The sequence below is a fragment of the Salvia splendens genome, chromosome 3, assembly GCF_004379255.2.
Source record: "Salvia splendens isolate huo1 chromosome 3, SspV2, whole genome shotgun sequence".
Lineage (NCBI taxonomy): Eukaryota > Viridiplantae > Streptophyta > Magnoliopsida > Lamiales > Lamiaceae > Salvia > Salvia splendens.
The window spans coordinates 33,246,768-33,260,888 of NC_056034.1; the positions used below are offsets into that span (position 1 = coordinate 33,246,768).

Genomic DNA, 14,121 nt, shown 5'->3' on the forward strand with positions numbered 1-14,121 from the left:
CTTGTGGTAAATATGCATGCAGTAGTAAATCTGTAAATAGGAGTATTGCGTTATATCTTGCTTACTTAATTAATCATGAATGATTGCCTTGTGCACTCTGTCGTTTTAAGTACAAGTGAGTTGGGTAGTTCCAATCTTCCGCCACCCAAATCAAATTAGATTTAATAATTAATTAATGCTCTTAATGGTAGGCTCAAACAGCCAATTAAGAGACAAAGTGCAATTCCACTCATAATTAAGCTCGTTATAAAAAACTTATCCCTGATTAAACAAAGATTAAGCTTCTCATTTGCTGATAGTAACGCATAATATATGAACAATAAAATATACTTTCTCGGGATTTCAACAAAAATGTTTATAAATGATAATAATAATCAAGAAAAAAAAGTCTCGATCATCATGTGTAGTGTATCAAAAATGTTGGTGTAATTTAAAAGAAAAAGAAAAAGAAAAGAATCAATCAGTGTGTTCAATAAGTAAGGTTGAGGGAGAAGAAGTAACATAGTGTTTAAGAAGAGTGATCTCATGCGCCACATCCAGCATACTAGGCCTAGCAGAAGGACTATACTGGGTGCAGATTAGGCCTAACTCTATGAGCTCCAAAACGACGTCGCTCCACACCTTCCTCTCGTGGGAGGTGAGGGCGCGTGGCGCCATCCTTGCTACGGCCTCATCCACCATCGGACCGAGCTTGTTAGGGTAATGGCTCTTCACCCATTCATGCATGCTCGACCCCTCCTGGAACAGAACATCGGTCGGCCTCTTCCCCATCGCTATCTCCAGCACCAGAACTCCGTAACTGTACACATCCCCCTGCGGTGAAGCATGCCTTCCCATCCCATATTCTATTCCACAATACAATTATAATTAGAAAAAAGTTATAGTAAAATATAACAAACTAACTAACTAACTAACCAGGAGCAATGTAGCCAACAGATCCACATAATAGGCCATGAGTGGAGTCGTAGGACGCTGACTCATCGACACAGTTGGCTGCATTCTCATCAACGCCTTTGACAAGTCTGGCTATGCCAAAATCCGCTACTAGAGCGGTCATATCGTGATCGAGGAGTATGTTGCTAGGTTTGAGGTCGCAGTGGACGACCTTCACCGGGGCGTAGTGGTGCAGGTAGGCCATACCCTGCGCCACGTCGCAGCATATGCCTACCAGAAGTGGCAGATCCAATTCCATTCCCTTCTTCATTCCATCTGCAGGATACAGATGGTCCTCCAGGCTCCCGTTGGGCATCAACGGGAGCACGAGGGCCTTGAAGTCGGGGCCGCTGCATGCCGTGATGATCCTGATCAAGTTCCTGTGCCTCGTTCTTTTCAGAACCTGGCACTCCCTCTTGAAACCGCCCCTCATCTCCCCTGCCGTTTTCGGGTTCAGAACCTTGACCGCAATCCTCGTGTTGTCTTCAAGAATGCCTTTGTATACCTGCCCGAATCTGCCCGACCCGATGAGGCTGGAGCTGCTGAATCCGCCTGTTGCTTCACCCAGTTTCCGGCGAGAAATTCTCGGATACTTGATCTCTTCTCTAGCTTCCTCCTCATCCATGACCGCCGCCGCCTTGGCACTGACCACCCGCAGTTGCAGTTTCCTTCTCATTAGTAACGGAAATCCGACGACGCAGAAAATGGGAGTGATTAACAGGGACAGTAAAATCGCCATCAAGAAATGGCGAGCTCGTTTCCTGCGGCAATTTCTCATCCCTTCGATCGAGCCGCAGAGCTTTTCATTTCCAAGGAAGGATTCCACCGTGAGCGACGCGAACGAGCCCTTACTTGTCACGTTCCCACGGAAGCTGTTGTAGGAGAAGTTGAGCAGCTTCAGTGAAGCAGAGGCCTGCAGAGACTCCGGTATCTCCCCGGTCAGGCGATTGGAGGAGACGTCGATTTCCCGGAGATAAGGCAGGCTGCCTATAGCCCCGGGGAACTGCCCCTCCAGCGCGTTGTGAGACGCGTTGAGGGTTTCTAGAGCGATGCAGCTCCCCAGCTGCGAAGGCAGGGCGCCCGACAAGTTGTTGTTTGACACATCAATGGCGAGCACCATGTCCATTTTGCTCAGCTCCAAAGGGATGTGGCCGGTTAAGATGTTGCTAGAGAGGTTCAAATACAGCTTCAAACTGCTTAAACCGGCAACCTCAGCTGGGATCGTCCCGGATATTCTATTGCAGGAGAGATCAAGAATTTCCAAGTTGATGCATTTTCCGAGGCTGGATGGAATGTAACCGGTCAGCTCGTTTTCATAGAGGAGAAGCCTTCTGAGCTGTATCAGGTTGGCGAAGCTCCCCGGGATTGCGCCTTGCAGCTTGTTTTTGGAGAGGTCGAGCAGTCCCAAATGCGGCATGTCGCCTAGGGAGGCCGGGATGGGGCCGGAGAGGGAGTTGTTCGACAGGTAGAGGCGCTCTAGCTTCGCCATCTGGCTTAGCTCGGACGGGATGGTCCCGTTCATGAGGTTGCTCGAGAGGTTGAGCAGGGTGAGGTTGACGAGGTTGGATATCTGAGGAGGGATTTCACCGTGGATGAAGTTCGTATCGAGATTGATCTGAACAAGAGCAGAGAGGTTGCCGATGATAGGAGGCAGAGCGCCTCCGAGGTGGTTCCCGGCCAGGTTGAGCTCCTGCAAGTTGGGGGAGGAGTTGTTGAGAGAGGCGAAAAAGGGTGCGAGGTTGGTGTTTCCGTGGTGGCTGGAGAAATGGTTGTATGATAAGTAGAGGTATTTCAAATGTGGCATTCTGCTTAAGATTGTGGTGGGAAGCTCTCCCTCAAAGTGGTTGGACTCCAAGTCGAGCCACTCGAGTTTCGTTGAGTTTGATAGCGATGGGGGGATTTCTCCGACTAGGCCATTCGACCAAAGTAGAAGATACTTGAGTTCAGAGAGCGCGCATTGAGGGAGTTCCCCGTTGAGGGAGTTGTTGGAGAGGTCAAGGTATTGTAGCGAAGACGAGGCGTTGCAGAAGAGTGAAGCAGGGATTTCACCATCTAGTTTGTTGCTGCCGAGATTGAGGTAAACTAGTTGGTTTAGTGATCCCACTTGGGAAGGGATGTTTCCTTGGAGGGAATTGGATGAGAGGCTGAGCTCTTTGAGGCGGTCGAGGAAGCCTATTTCGGGCGGGATCTGCCCACGGAGGAAGTTGCCGGAGAGGTCTAGGATCTCGAGCTGGGAGAGGACAAAGAGGGCCGGGGAGATGGTGCCCCGAAGAGACTTGTGGCTTAGGTTGAGCTCCACAACTCTGTTTTTGGTCATGTCGCACCCGACCCCCGACCATTCGCAGAGGGGTAGGTCGGAGGCATTCCAATTTGCTAGGGCATGTCCGGGGTCGCTGGTGATCCCGGACATGAAGGAGAGGAGGGGGACGCGCTCATTTAATACTCGAGCATCGTTCGCCGAGTGTAACATGTACAAGACTATGGCTGAGAAGAGAATAGAGAGTTTGGAGAAATCCATGGTAATTAAGATAGGTTTGGATATGGAGGGATTGGTGAAGAGAGAATGTGGCAAGAAATCACGCATCTCAGAGTGTTATAAGGTGGTGTGACAAATGGTTGAGATGTCCAATGCCAAGAAGCAAAGGCCTATTGTAATATTTTATTTATTATTTAAACTTAGATTGATGCCTAACTGCCGTTGAAGGGTGAATGAGTGAGTATGTTTTGGTTGACAATTGAGAATTGAACACGTGGGAACTGAAGCGTTAAACGAGTTTGGGTGGTTTACATGTCATTAGGCCTGATTAGTGGAGAATGAGTTGTTAGATTTGGAGATAAACTAGGTTTTAATCACGCTTAGTCGGGTTTTAGGATAGGATGATGTGGGAAAGCTTTCACTTCTTCATATCTATGTAGATGTAATTTGGTAATTAAATGAATTGACCTGTTTTGCTAGCTGCTCGAGTTAACCATTTCCTTTTGGCAATAAATGAATTGGTCCTAGAATTTTATTTGCAAATGTAGTTTTTATGGTTCCCGCTATGCTATCTCTTTTATATACTATCACTACTTAAAAATAAAAATGTTTTAAGTGGTGAGTTTTAATACAAAATAGGTAAAAGTATAGATAAAGAAAATGATTGAATATTATTAATAAAGAATAAATTTTATTTTATTAAAGAGAACGTTTTTCTTAAATAGAAAATTTCTAATTTTAAGCTACAAGACCAAAATATAAATAGCTGTTAAAGAATTTTCATTAAAACGTGGGATGAATTTTTTCGAATGAGTGGTTTAGTCATAGGAACACAATCCAATGGTGGCCCTATGTATGAGATTCGCCAAGTTTATTTGTGCCTTTTATAATCTTTTCAATTAGACTTAAAGACAATGAATTAGCATACTAATCAAATTAATTAAACTAGACGAAACTAGTACATATTGCCCTACACTAATGTCCAAATAAAAAATACTCCTGCAGTCTCACAAGAATATGCACTATTTCCTTTTTACTCCGTCTCACACACTTCCGAATTTGGAAACTCTTTTCTCTCTAATGAGGTGGGCTCATTTCCCACTATCAATACTTTAATTACTTTTTATCTCTATCTCTCTCTTACTGTACTAATTTTGCATTAAACATGTGTAGAACCCAAAGTGCATGTTCTTTGGGACAGAGGGAGTATATATTAAAATGAAAATACAACATGTCAACATACACTTGAACGGTTGAACCCAAACTATGCATTTTTCGTTTATTCGGAATATAAAAGTGTACTCCGTATTTATCAACGCCGACAGAAGTAAACCCAATACTTTAAAATTGTTTACAAAAACAAATGGGCTAAAGCATTGAGATTGAGGCATGTGTTGGAAAATTAAAATTGAGTAACAATATGTCAATATAGAAAGGCAAGTTGACACCTTAATACTAATCAAAATGACTACTTGATGATTGCAAAGATTTCATCACCAAAAACAAAATTATTCTTGTGGGTTTCGGCCAAGTTATAGACTATGCGCAGTAGAATTTGACCTCAACAAGCATATATTTATATTCTAAATATTTGTGTGTCAAGTCAATTAACTATTCCCGTGCTTAACTAATTAATTAAGTTTATAGTTTTGATAATATTAATAATAATATTATATAGGGCGTCGCGGCTAACCTCCGCTGCTTTTTCTTCACATTTTTCATAGTTTTGAGTTTGCTTGACAATGTAGAAATCAAATATCCATACACAAATCAAATGATAACTTTATGGTTTGACACATATTTTAATGCATAATTGGAAAAGTAAGAGAGAAACCGAAAGAAATTTTTTTTGAAGTATTATTAGTGGAGAAATAGTCTCACCTAGAAAGGAGTTTCCCAATTAGAAAGTTCATACTTTTTAGAGACATGACTAAAAAAGGAAATAGTTCATACTTTTCATGGATGAAGGGAGTATAATTTAAAGATATAATAATTGGAAAATAATTTCATAACTTCAATTTGAAAATATTATTGTATACAATGTCATTCTTTATACGTACAAGTTTTCGTGATTTTAGCAATGTCAACATAATATATTAAACATATAAATCTAATGACATGAGTATGTCAAGTTCTCGAAACCTGGGACCATTGGCCTCAGGCATTAACCAATCTACCGCTTGGACCACTCACACACACAGAATAATAAACTGTGAGTATGTCAACACAATTATACTATTAAAATTGTACTATGAATTTTATTGATATTTTATGATATATATGTTGACAATCAATTGATTATCGAAAAATATGAAAATTTAAATAAATATCAAATTTTATATTGTTAGAAACTGTTAAATTACATTTAATTTGACATATGTTTTGTAAAAAAAATATTTAAATCGAGATAATTATATGGATTTAAAGTTTCGAGATATTTTTTAAAGTAAGATAATGGTTAGTTATAACTAATGCTCCCTCCATCCACCAATAATAGTTCCAAAATGTTATTTTCGCCCGTCCATCTGCGAACAATTATCCCATTTGTTTTTTACCACTTTCAGTATTGGATCACATTTAACTATAGAAGTATAAAAGTAGAATCCACATTCTACTAATTTTTTTCATTCACTTTCCATTACATTTCTTAAAACCCGTATCAAATCAAACTGGGACTATTATTGGCCGACGGAATAAGTAAAATTCAGTTTCCAATAATATCTCAACTGAGTACTAACATTGTTTACAAACCAGGTTGACATCACATAAGATTTAATCTTAGCCGCCTAATTTGAGACCTGACGGACTGAAATTAGTTCTAGTTAGTAATTACTTATCACCCTAATACGACCATATAGAAATATCAAGAATTATTCGGCCTTAAAATTAAGTTTTATAAGAAATATGTCCTAATTCAAAGTTCAAACTCATCCAACTTTTAATTCAAACGACGCAAAACTAATCGAAAGCCTTGGGACACGATATTGGAGTGGTAATTAGAGTTTGTAAAAGAAGCTCAATTTGCAATTATAAATACACAAATTGACCAACTTTTTAAGTAAAGTGCAACTTTTTATATCTAAACAGAAATTTAGATCTCAAGCTGATCTATATATTTATCATAATTATGTTTCATGCGTGACAACTTTGAAGCAAAAAAAATTGAAAACAATCGTTAAAGACAAGGAAAATGTGCCTACTTATCACGATCGATCAAATAGTGCTAGAGGACTAATTAAGCATTAACAGAATAAATTAATCGTAATATCCATATACTGTTGTCGATTAATTAAACGGTGTGGAACTAAAGTAAAGGGCATTAAATTTACTAAATCAATATTAAACAAATGTTCGAATCATTAAGAAATGGAAATAAGACCATGTACATTGGTGCACTTTTTAATTAATCTGAAAAAGTTTATGATTTTGCACTTTGCAGTAAAATGCATGTGAATGTGATATGTGTGGAGTCAAGCCTAAAACCTCACAATCTACTAAAATTGGGAAACTTCTGTGAAGCTGAATGTCAAAATAATTGAATTTAATCAAATTTAATATTAACTTTTTTTAATGTAGCCGGTCCTTTTGGATAAATCTCCTCTTTCGTGCAATATATACCCACATAAAAAAAATAATGGAAAAATATATTTAGAACATTTTATTTTATTAAATCTTTTTATTAGTTTTTGTTTGATTAAGTATTTATAGTTATGCATTTTGTTTCACTAGATTCTTTTATGGTTTTTTATTTCAGTAGGTCATTATACTAATGCATTTTTTTTATTTAAGTTATTCTTTAATTGGATCTTTATTTAATAGACTTCAGAATTTAATTAACTTTGCTTGTGTTGATTAATTTTTTTTCTAATTTATTTTGAAATTAATTTAGTTGATTAAATTCTCAACTCCATTAAATAATTATCCGACCATATTAAATAAAAGTATAAAAACTTCTTTAATCAAAATTCATTAGTATAACAACCTAATAAAACAAAAAAAATAAATATAAACAGACTTAATGGAACAAATAAAAATCATACAAGGGAAGAATAAAACAAAAAAAATTATAGAAAATTAAAATTTATTAGTACCGAGACCTCTAGGTGTGTTTTGCCAAAAATAAAATTTAAAATTCAAATGTGACATTCATGTCTAAACTCTAAACCCTTCATATTTGTGAGTATATTATTCTGAATTAAATTGACGGTTGCGTTAGACAAGCATTTTCAATCATATCATATAGCATATGAGACGAGGGTTGTCAAGAAAAAGACAAAAAAACATTTCAGACTCAGGAAAATGTACAGACTGATAAAAATATTTTCTTGAAATGAGTTTTGTGATATAATCCATTGAAGTCTTTTCATGTGATATAATAACGGCATGATTAATTATTTGGTGTTTGGGCAGTGCAGTGAGAAAACATACTTGATTGGCCACTAAATCTAAACGATTTTCCTTTGAGAAAGTCAACGGAAATTCTTGGTCTGAAGTTAACTAAAAACACATGATACACCTACTTTATAATAGGATTATGTCGGCACCTTTCGGGTTACTTTCCACGATTTTTTTTTATGAAACAAAACTGTTCAAACTATTGAAGAATGGTGAGCTGAACAACAATAACGAACCACGAAAAGCTCATAGAGAAACCTGCCTTAAATGAACTACCTCAAACAACATAGCTCACTCAAACAGAATGAAACAAAAACAAAAAAAAAAAGGTCCGAGGGCAACCAAGGTATACATAGACACGACACAACACAACACCTAAAAGAGAAGACACCCAAAATAAAGTGAAGCTGGCAACCAAGGTATACATAGACACGACACGACACAACACAACACCTAAAAGAGAAGACACCCAAAATAAAGTGAAACCAGACAGAAAAAAATCAAGAAGGAAGTGGACCGCCGTTGAAAAAGTTTGATTACTTGCTTTATATCTACATGGTCATAAATCTAAGACTAAAGTTCTAAAATGGTCCTTAACATATTACATTTTTTTTTATTTTGGTCCAAAACATTATCTTTTGAATTATTCAGTCCCTCACATTTGAAATCGGATCACATTTGGTCCATTTTGGACGGATCCGTCAAATTTTTGACGGTTTTAATTACCGGGTCACAAATCCGTCACTAACTGGGAGAAACTGATCCGTCACTAATCCGTCACTAATCCATCACTAACCCGTCACAAATCCGTATCATATATATAATATCCTCTACCCCAATGACTCTGTTTCATGAAAGGTTCGACCGAGGAATCCTCTGTTTCAAATCGCATTCCATCTATCTTCTCCTCCGGAGACAAGGATCCCGTTAATCTTCTCCGCTGGAGAGGTGTTTTCATCATTGTTGCGTTCAACTTCTTCTGCTCAGCCTCGAGCGCCCTCACCACACTCTCCAAGCACTCCTCTGCATCTCCGGCCAAGCTCCTCGGCATCAAATTCTCCGCCACTTCCGCCGGCGTCATCTCCACCTCCCCCAACAACCTCTCGATCCTCGGAAACAACTCATGCCACTCCACCCCAACGTAGTTCTTCGCCAAAACCTTAAACCCTTCAAAGCTGCAATACGACAGCTCAATGTGCTTATCCATCCTCCATCTCCTTATCAACGCCGAATCCAACTTCTCCACATAGTTGGTCATGAAAACAATGATTCTCTCTCCTCCACAAGCAGACCACAACCCATCTATGAAATTCAACAGCCCAGAAAGAGTAATTTTGCTGCTCTTCGTCTCATTCTCCTCCATTCCCATCAGCACCTGGTTGTTCTCCTTCTCTCTCCTCTTCACTCTCTGCCCCGTGAGGTCGATTGAGCAGTCAATGTCCTCGATCACGATCACTGCCCTGCTGGAGGTCGCGATCAGGAGCTTCTTCAGCTCCGTGTTGTCCTTTACCGCCGTGAGCTCGAGGTCGTAGACGTAATAGCCCAGGAGGTTCGCCATGGCAGCAATCATGGTGGACTTCCCCGTCTCGGACGGGCCGTGGAGGTGGTAGCCCCGCTTCCACGCCCGCCCGATCTTGTTATAAAACGCCTCCCCCTTGCTGAACGCCAAGAGGGCCTCCACCACCTCCCGCTTATTCGATCCCTCACATTTGAAATCGGATCACATTTGTGACGGATTAGGGACGGATTAGTGACGGATTAGTAACGGATTTGTGACGAATCAGTTTCTCCCAGATAGTGATAGATTAGTGACGGATTTGTGACCCGGTAATTAAAACCGTCAAAAATTTGACGGAACCGTCCAAAATGGACCAAATGTGATCCGATTTCAAATGTGAGGGACCGAATAATTCAAAAGATAATGTTTTGGACCAAAAAAAAAAAAAAACGCAATATGTTAAGGACCATCTTGAGACTTTAGTCTAAATCTAAATCCAAAGAAGAAGAAGCACGATAGTGTGTTACCCACCCAATCAAAATTTATAATGAAGCAAGAACCTTAAGACCATCTCCAATAGTACTACTCCCTCCGTCCCGCTTTAGCAGTCCCGGTTGATCAATTTCGGGTGTCCCGCTTTAGGAGTCCCGGTTGAACTCGGTGCATAAAAATTGATGTCCACTACATCAATTTATTTATTACATCATTTAAAGTGGGACCCAACCTCCACTAAATCATTTATTTATTACACACTTAAAAGCAAAAAAGTAAAAAAGTTGTTTGAAAAGTGAGACCCAACCTCCACTACATCATTTATTTATTACACACTTTAATACCCCTTAAAACATGTGCCAGACTCAACCGGGACTGCTAAAGCGGGACGGAGGGAGTATAAGTTAAAACTTATAGTGTTATACAAAAATGCATCTAATGGTACTGCAAAATCATCCTATATTATAGATTTTTAAGTAAAATATACATATCTTTAGATTTACACTAAAATTATACCAAAACACTTTTCTGATTATTATTTATTGCATTCAAATTCCAAAATCATTCTCTATTTACTAAAATAGGAAAAGGGAAGGAAGAGACATAGAAATTCAAGAAAAAACTTACAGAAGAGAAAAGCAGAGGCTATGGAAAGAAGAGGAAAATAAGAAATACTAGTAATAATCTAATTAATTTTATTAATATTTGGTTACTTATTGAGTAGAGGGCTAGCCCATATTATCTTTGACTGTATTAGTATAATAACCGTGATTCATAAAAACTAAACAAATTTTCAACCAAATTTCGAGCGGCAAACAAATTAAACTAAATTAAAAATATTACACATTCAGCAAGATCCTACTTCATTTATTTATAAATGCAATATACAATATCACAAAAATTAACAATAGATTATTTTAAATTCTTTGCAGTTGCCTTGATGAACGACATTATTTTACATATCAAGATAAAAATCTTTAAAAGCCTTAATATAGGATTAAAAATTATTTTAATTTTTTCGAACCACCAACGTATGTGTGGCATGCAAGGAATTATCACGTATATGCAAGTATTGAAGCTTGAAAATCGGAAAGTTGTCTAAAAAAGGGAGAAAATGGTTTGCTACAATATCTATGGTTATAATGTGGAGTGAAATTGGCTATAAAAAGTGTCGTAGTTTTAGACATTTTTCATTGAATGTTGGTCAAAATGGCCGGAAAAGGATCTCTTGTGGTTGTGTTTGTGATTTTGGTGGTGGGAGGTGTGCAGGCTAGGAGGCTTGTTGGAGTTCAGCCTGATGTTTCTAAAAACGAAGGTAACAATGGTGGTGCCAACGATGAAATTGGTGGTGGCGTGGAAGAAAAGGGAGGAGTTGATGGTGGTGTGGGAGCTGGCATTGGTTCCGGTGTAGGATTCGGCAACAACATCAAAGGAGAGAAAAATGCAGGCGGGAAAAAGGGAAGCGACGCTGGTGGTGTTGCTGGAGCTGGCGTGGGTGCTGGTGTTGGGGCTGGAATTGGTGCTGGAGCTGGAGCCAGAGCTGGAACCGGAGTCAGAGCCGGAGTTGGAGAGGGAGCTGGCATGGGTAGTGGAGGCAACAGGAACCGTGGAAGTAAAGATGTAAGTGAGGAAAAACGAGGTGGCACTAGGACTGTCGGAGTTAATGATATTGGTGCGGGTGCTGGTAGGGGAAAAGGTAAGCGTGATGCTACATTATTAGACAGCAAAATCAGTGACATTGGGTCAGGTGGTGGAGCTGGGGCAGGTGGTGGAGCTGGGGCTGGTGGCGGATTTGGGGGCGGCATAGGTGGTGGTATTAGTGGTGGAGCTGGGGCTGGTGGTGGAGCTGGAGCAGGTGGTGGAGCTGGAGATAATGCTGGAGCTGGAGCTGGGGCTGGTGGTGGAGGTAATGCTGGAGCTGGAGCTGGTGGTGGAGCTGGAGGTAATGCTGGAGCTGGAGCTGGTGGTGGAGCTAGAGCTGGGGGAGGAATAAGTGGTGGTATTAGGGGTGGATTTGGTGGAGGTGGAAATGTAGGTGATGGAGCTGGTGCTGGAGCTAATGGTGGAGCTGGAGCTAATGGTGGAGCTGGAGCTAACGGTGGAGCTGGAGCTAACGGTGGAATCAGTGGTGGTGTTAGTGGAGGTGGAGGAATAGGAGGTGGCGCTGGTGCTGGTGGCGCTGGTGCTGGTGGTGCTGGTGCAGGAACTCAGGGCCGTGCTGGTTGATTCAACTGAACAAACCACCGCTCTAAAGAGTTTCACATATTTTTCCCTTTAGTTATGTATTTCCCTAAGTAGTCATTTTATAACCTTTTTTTTTGTTGAGATAAATGCATTTACTTGCAACCTCGATTTGGAACAAAAATTTCAGTTCTATTTCTGATGTAATGTTGTACCAGTGGTAGTAATAAAATGTTCTTGTCAAATCCTGCGACTTAGCCATCTATCTATACAATGATACTATTATAAATATGTTACTATGAAACTATATATATATATAGATGATCAAAATAAAAAATGCATTTAAATCCAGAAATGCAGCCCAAATCTTGGCCTTAGGATTAGATGATCTAATGGTCAATAATTAACCAAAAACACAGAAGGTCATAATTAACCAATTTTAGGTCATATTATAATATTTGAGTTTAATGTAGGTCATGCTTTGTTAGCATGACCTAAAAATTAACTAACTATGACCTAAAAGTGCCCTACGTATGATATTGTTATGCGTTTCTGTATTTAAATCTAGTTTTGCATAGATCAAAACCCTATATACCTATATATATATATATATATATATATATATATATATATATATATATATATATATATATATATATGGTCCCCTTATTCCCACAACACCTTCTTAGTGTAGAACTAGAGACTAAATATTAGCCAATGGATTTTAATCTAGTGGCTGAGATTAGAGATCCTACATCATAAATTTGAATTTCATCCTGTGAATTAAATTGTTCATCCAAAGGGCATGTTAGTCATTTCTTAATGTGGTCAAATATGGTAAAAATGATGGAAGCGTTATTCACAGCATATGGAATTATGGTAAAATCTCTCCCATTCCACTTCCGCCGCGACGTTTCAGCTTCACCCCCATTCTCTTCTCCGCCGTTTCACTACACCATTTATCAACCCTAGTCCTCTGGCTTTCCTCAACACTAGTCATCTACAGATTCTCACCATGGTGGACACGAGGCAGAGCAAATTGAACGGTATTCATTGTCGTAAAAAATAGTTACAGTCTACCAAATCCATTCGAACTAATCTCGTTCATTTTTGTTGTAGATGAGCGGTCGTTGCGTTCCAAAACTGCATCTGATCCCGGTGAGTTTAGTTCTTTCATTAATTTAGTTCAGAATCTGTGATTTGAAAATCGCGTTCCAGAACTTCAAATTAGGTCATTGAATGTGGTAAATTTAGTTCAGATTCTGATTATCGTTTTTCTTATAATCAGTACCAAGACATTCATCTGGAAAAATTACACTGCAACGCCCTCTAAAAACCAAACCTAAGTCTACCCCACACCTGTTTCGACCAAATCTTTCCGGTAAGCTAACCCCAATTCTAGAATTTATATTTTGTTCACAGTTTCAATTGTATTTAGTTCATTAAAGTTCTTGTTTTTAATTGAAACTTGGATAAATTTGTTCGATGAAGTATGTTGGAATAATGTTAATGAACCTATCAACTTATAAGATGAAATATGTTCAGATTCTGAAGTATCTCCAAAATTGTTGTGTTGGGTGAAGGTTTTGTAGTTGTGATATGAATGTATACGATTATAAGCTGAAGTCTTGCCAACATTAGATGAAGAGTTATGCATTTATATTTTGTTCACGGTTTTCAATTTTGTTTAGTCGATTAAAGTTCGTGTTTTTCATTCAAACTTGGGTGAATTTGTTGGCTGAAGTATTTTAGAATGTTGTAATTGAACTGATCAAAGTATAAGATGAAGTATCTTCAGAATCGGCTAGAGTCTGTCCAAAATTGGTGTGTTGGGTGAAGGTTTTGAAGATGTGATCTAAACGTTAACAATTAAAATATGAAGTCTTGTCGACACTAGATGAAGTAGTATGTATTTATATTATGTATTCTGGTTAACGTTTGCTAATGTATTTTTTGTTATGATCTATGTGTCATTTAACTTGATGTTTGGTGATGTATTTTACTAGATGTGGAATGATTATTTGGTAATGTGGACTTGTTATTCGATGAACTGTTGTTTTGTTCTCTTATTGTGATTATTTGATGTTTTTCTGTATTATTTATAGGATGAAAATGAGAATGATTTAGCTGAGTTTATTTAATTATA

At 38.7% G+C, this 14,121-nt stretch overlaps 3 protein-coding genes across 3 annotated transcripts; 1 reads left to right on the forward strand and 2 right to left on the reverse strand.

The window, feature by feature from the left end:
- Positions 1-448: 448 nt before the first annotated feature.
- Positions 449-3,655, reverse strand: LOC121795724 (putative leucine-rich repeat receptor-like serine/threonine-protein kinase At2g24130). The gene is made up of 2 exons (XM_042194317.1): positions 916-3,655; positions 449-845 (listed from the first exon to the last, which is right to left on the reverse strand). Exons 1-2 carry the CDS (start codon positions 3,515-3,517, stop codon positions 457-459), a joined length of 2,991 nt encoding a protein of 996 aa, XP_042050251.1. The 5' UTR covers positions 3,518-3,655; the 3' UTR covers positions 449-456.
- A 4,948-nt stretch (positions 3,656-8,603) lies between these two features.
- LOC121796888 (AAA-ATPase At3g28580-like) lies at positions 8,604-10,745 on the reverse strand. Its single transcript, XM_042195657.1, has 2 exons — positions 10,731-10,745; positions 8,604-9,494 (listed from the first exon to the last, which is right to left on the reverse strand). Exons 1-2 carry the CDS (start codon positions 10,743-10,745, stop codon positions 8,604-8,606), a joined length of 906 nt encoding a protein of 301 aa, XP_042051591.1.
- A 258-nt stretch (positions 10,746-11,003) lies between these two features.
- Positions 11,004-12,020, forward strand: LOC121796889 (glycine-rich cell wall structural protein-like). Its single transcript, XM_042195658.1, has one exon. It carries the CDS (start codon positions 11,004-11,006, stop codon positions 12,018-12,020), a length of 1,017 nt encoding a protein of 338 aa, XP_042051592.1.
- The last annotated feature ends 2,101 nt before the right edge of the window (positions 12,021-14,121 follow it).

Bases quoted from the DNA above. Each gene is read 5' to 3' on its own strand.
- LOC121796889 (XM_042195658.1), top strand. From the start codon at position 11,004: ATGGCCGGAAAAGGATCTCTTGTGGTTGTGTTTGTGATTTTGGTGGTG.
- LOC121795724 (XM_042194317.1), bottom strand. From the start codon at position 3,517: ATGCGTGATTTCTTGCCACATTCTCTCTTCACCAATCCCTCCATATCC. The intron at 846-915 runs GTTAGTTAGTTA...ATTGTGGAATAG, and splicing joins TGTTGGCTACATTGCTCCTG to AATATGGGATGGGAAGGCAT.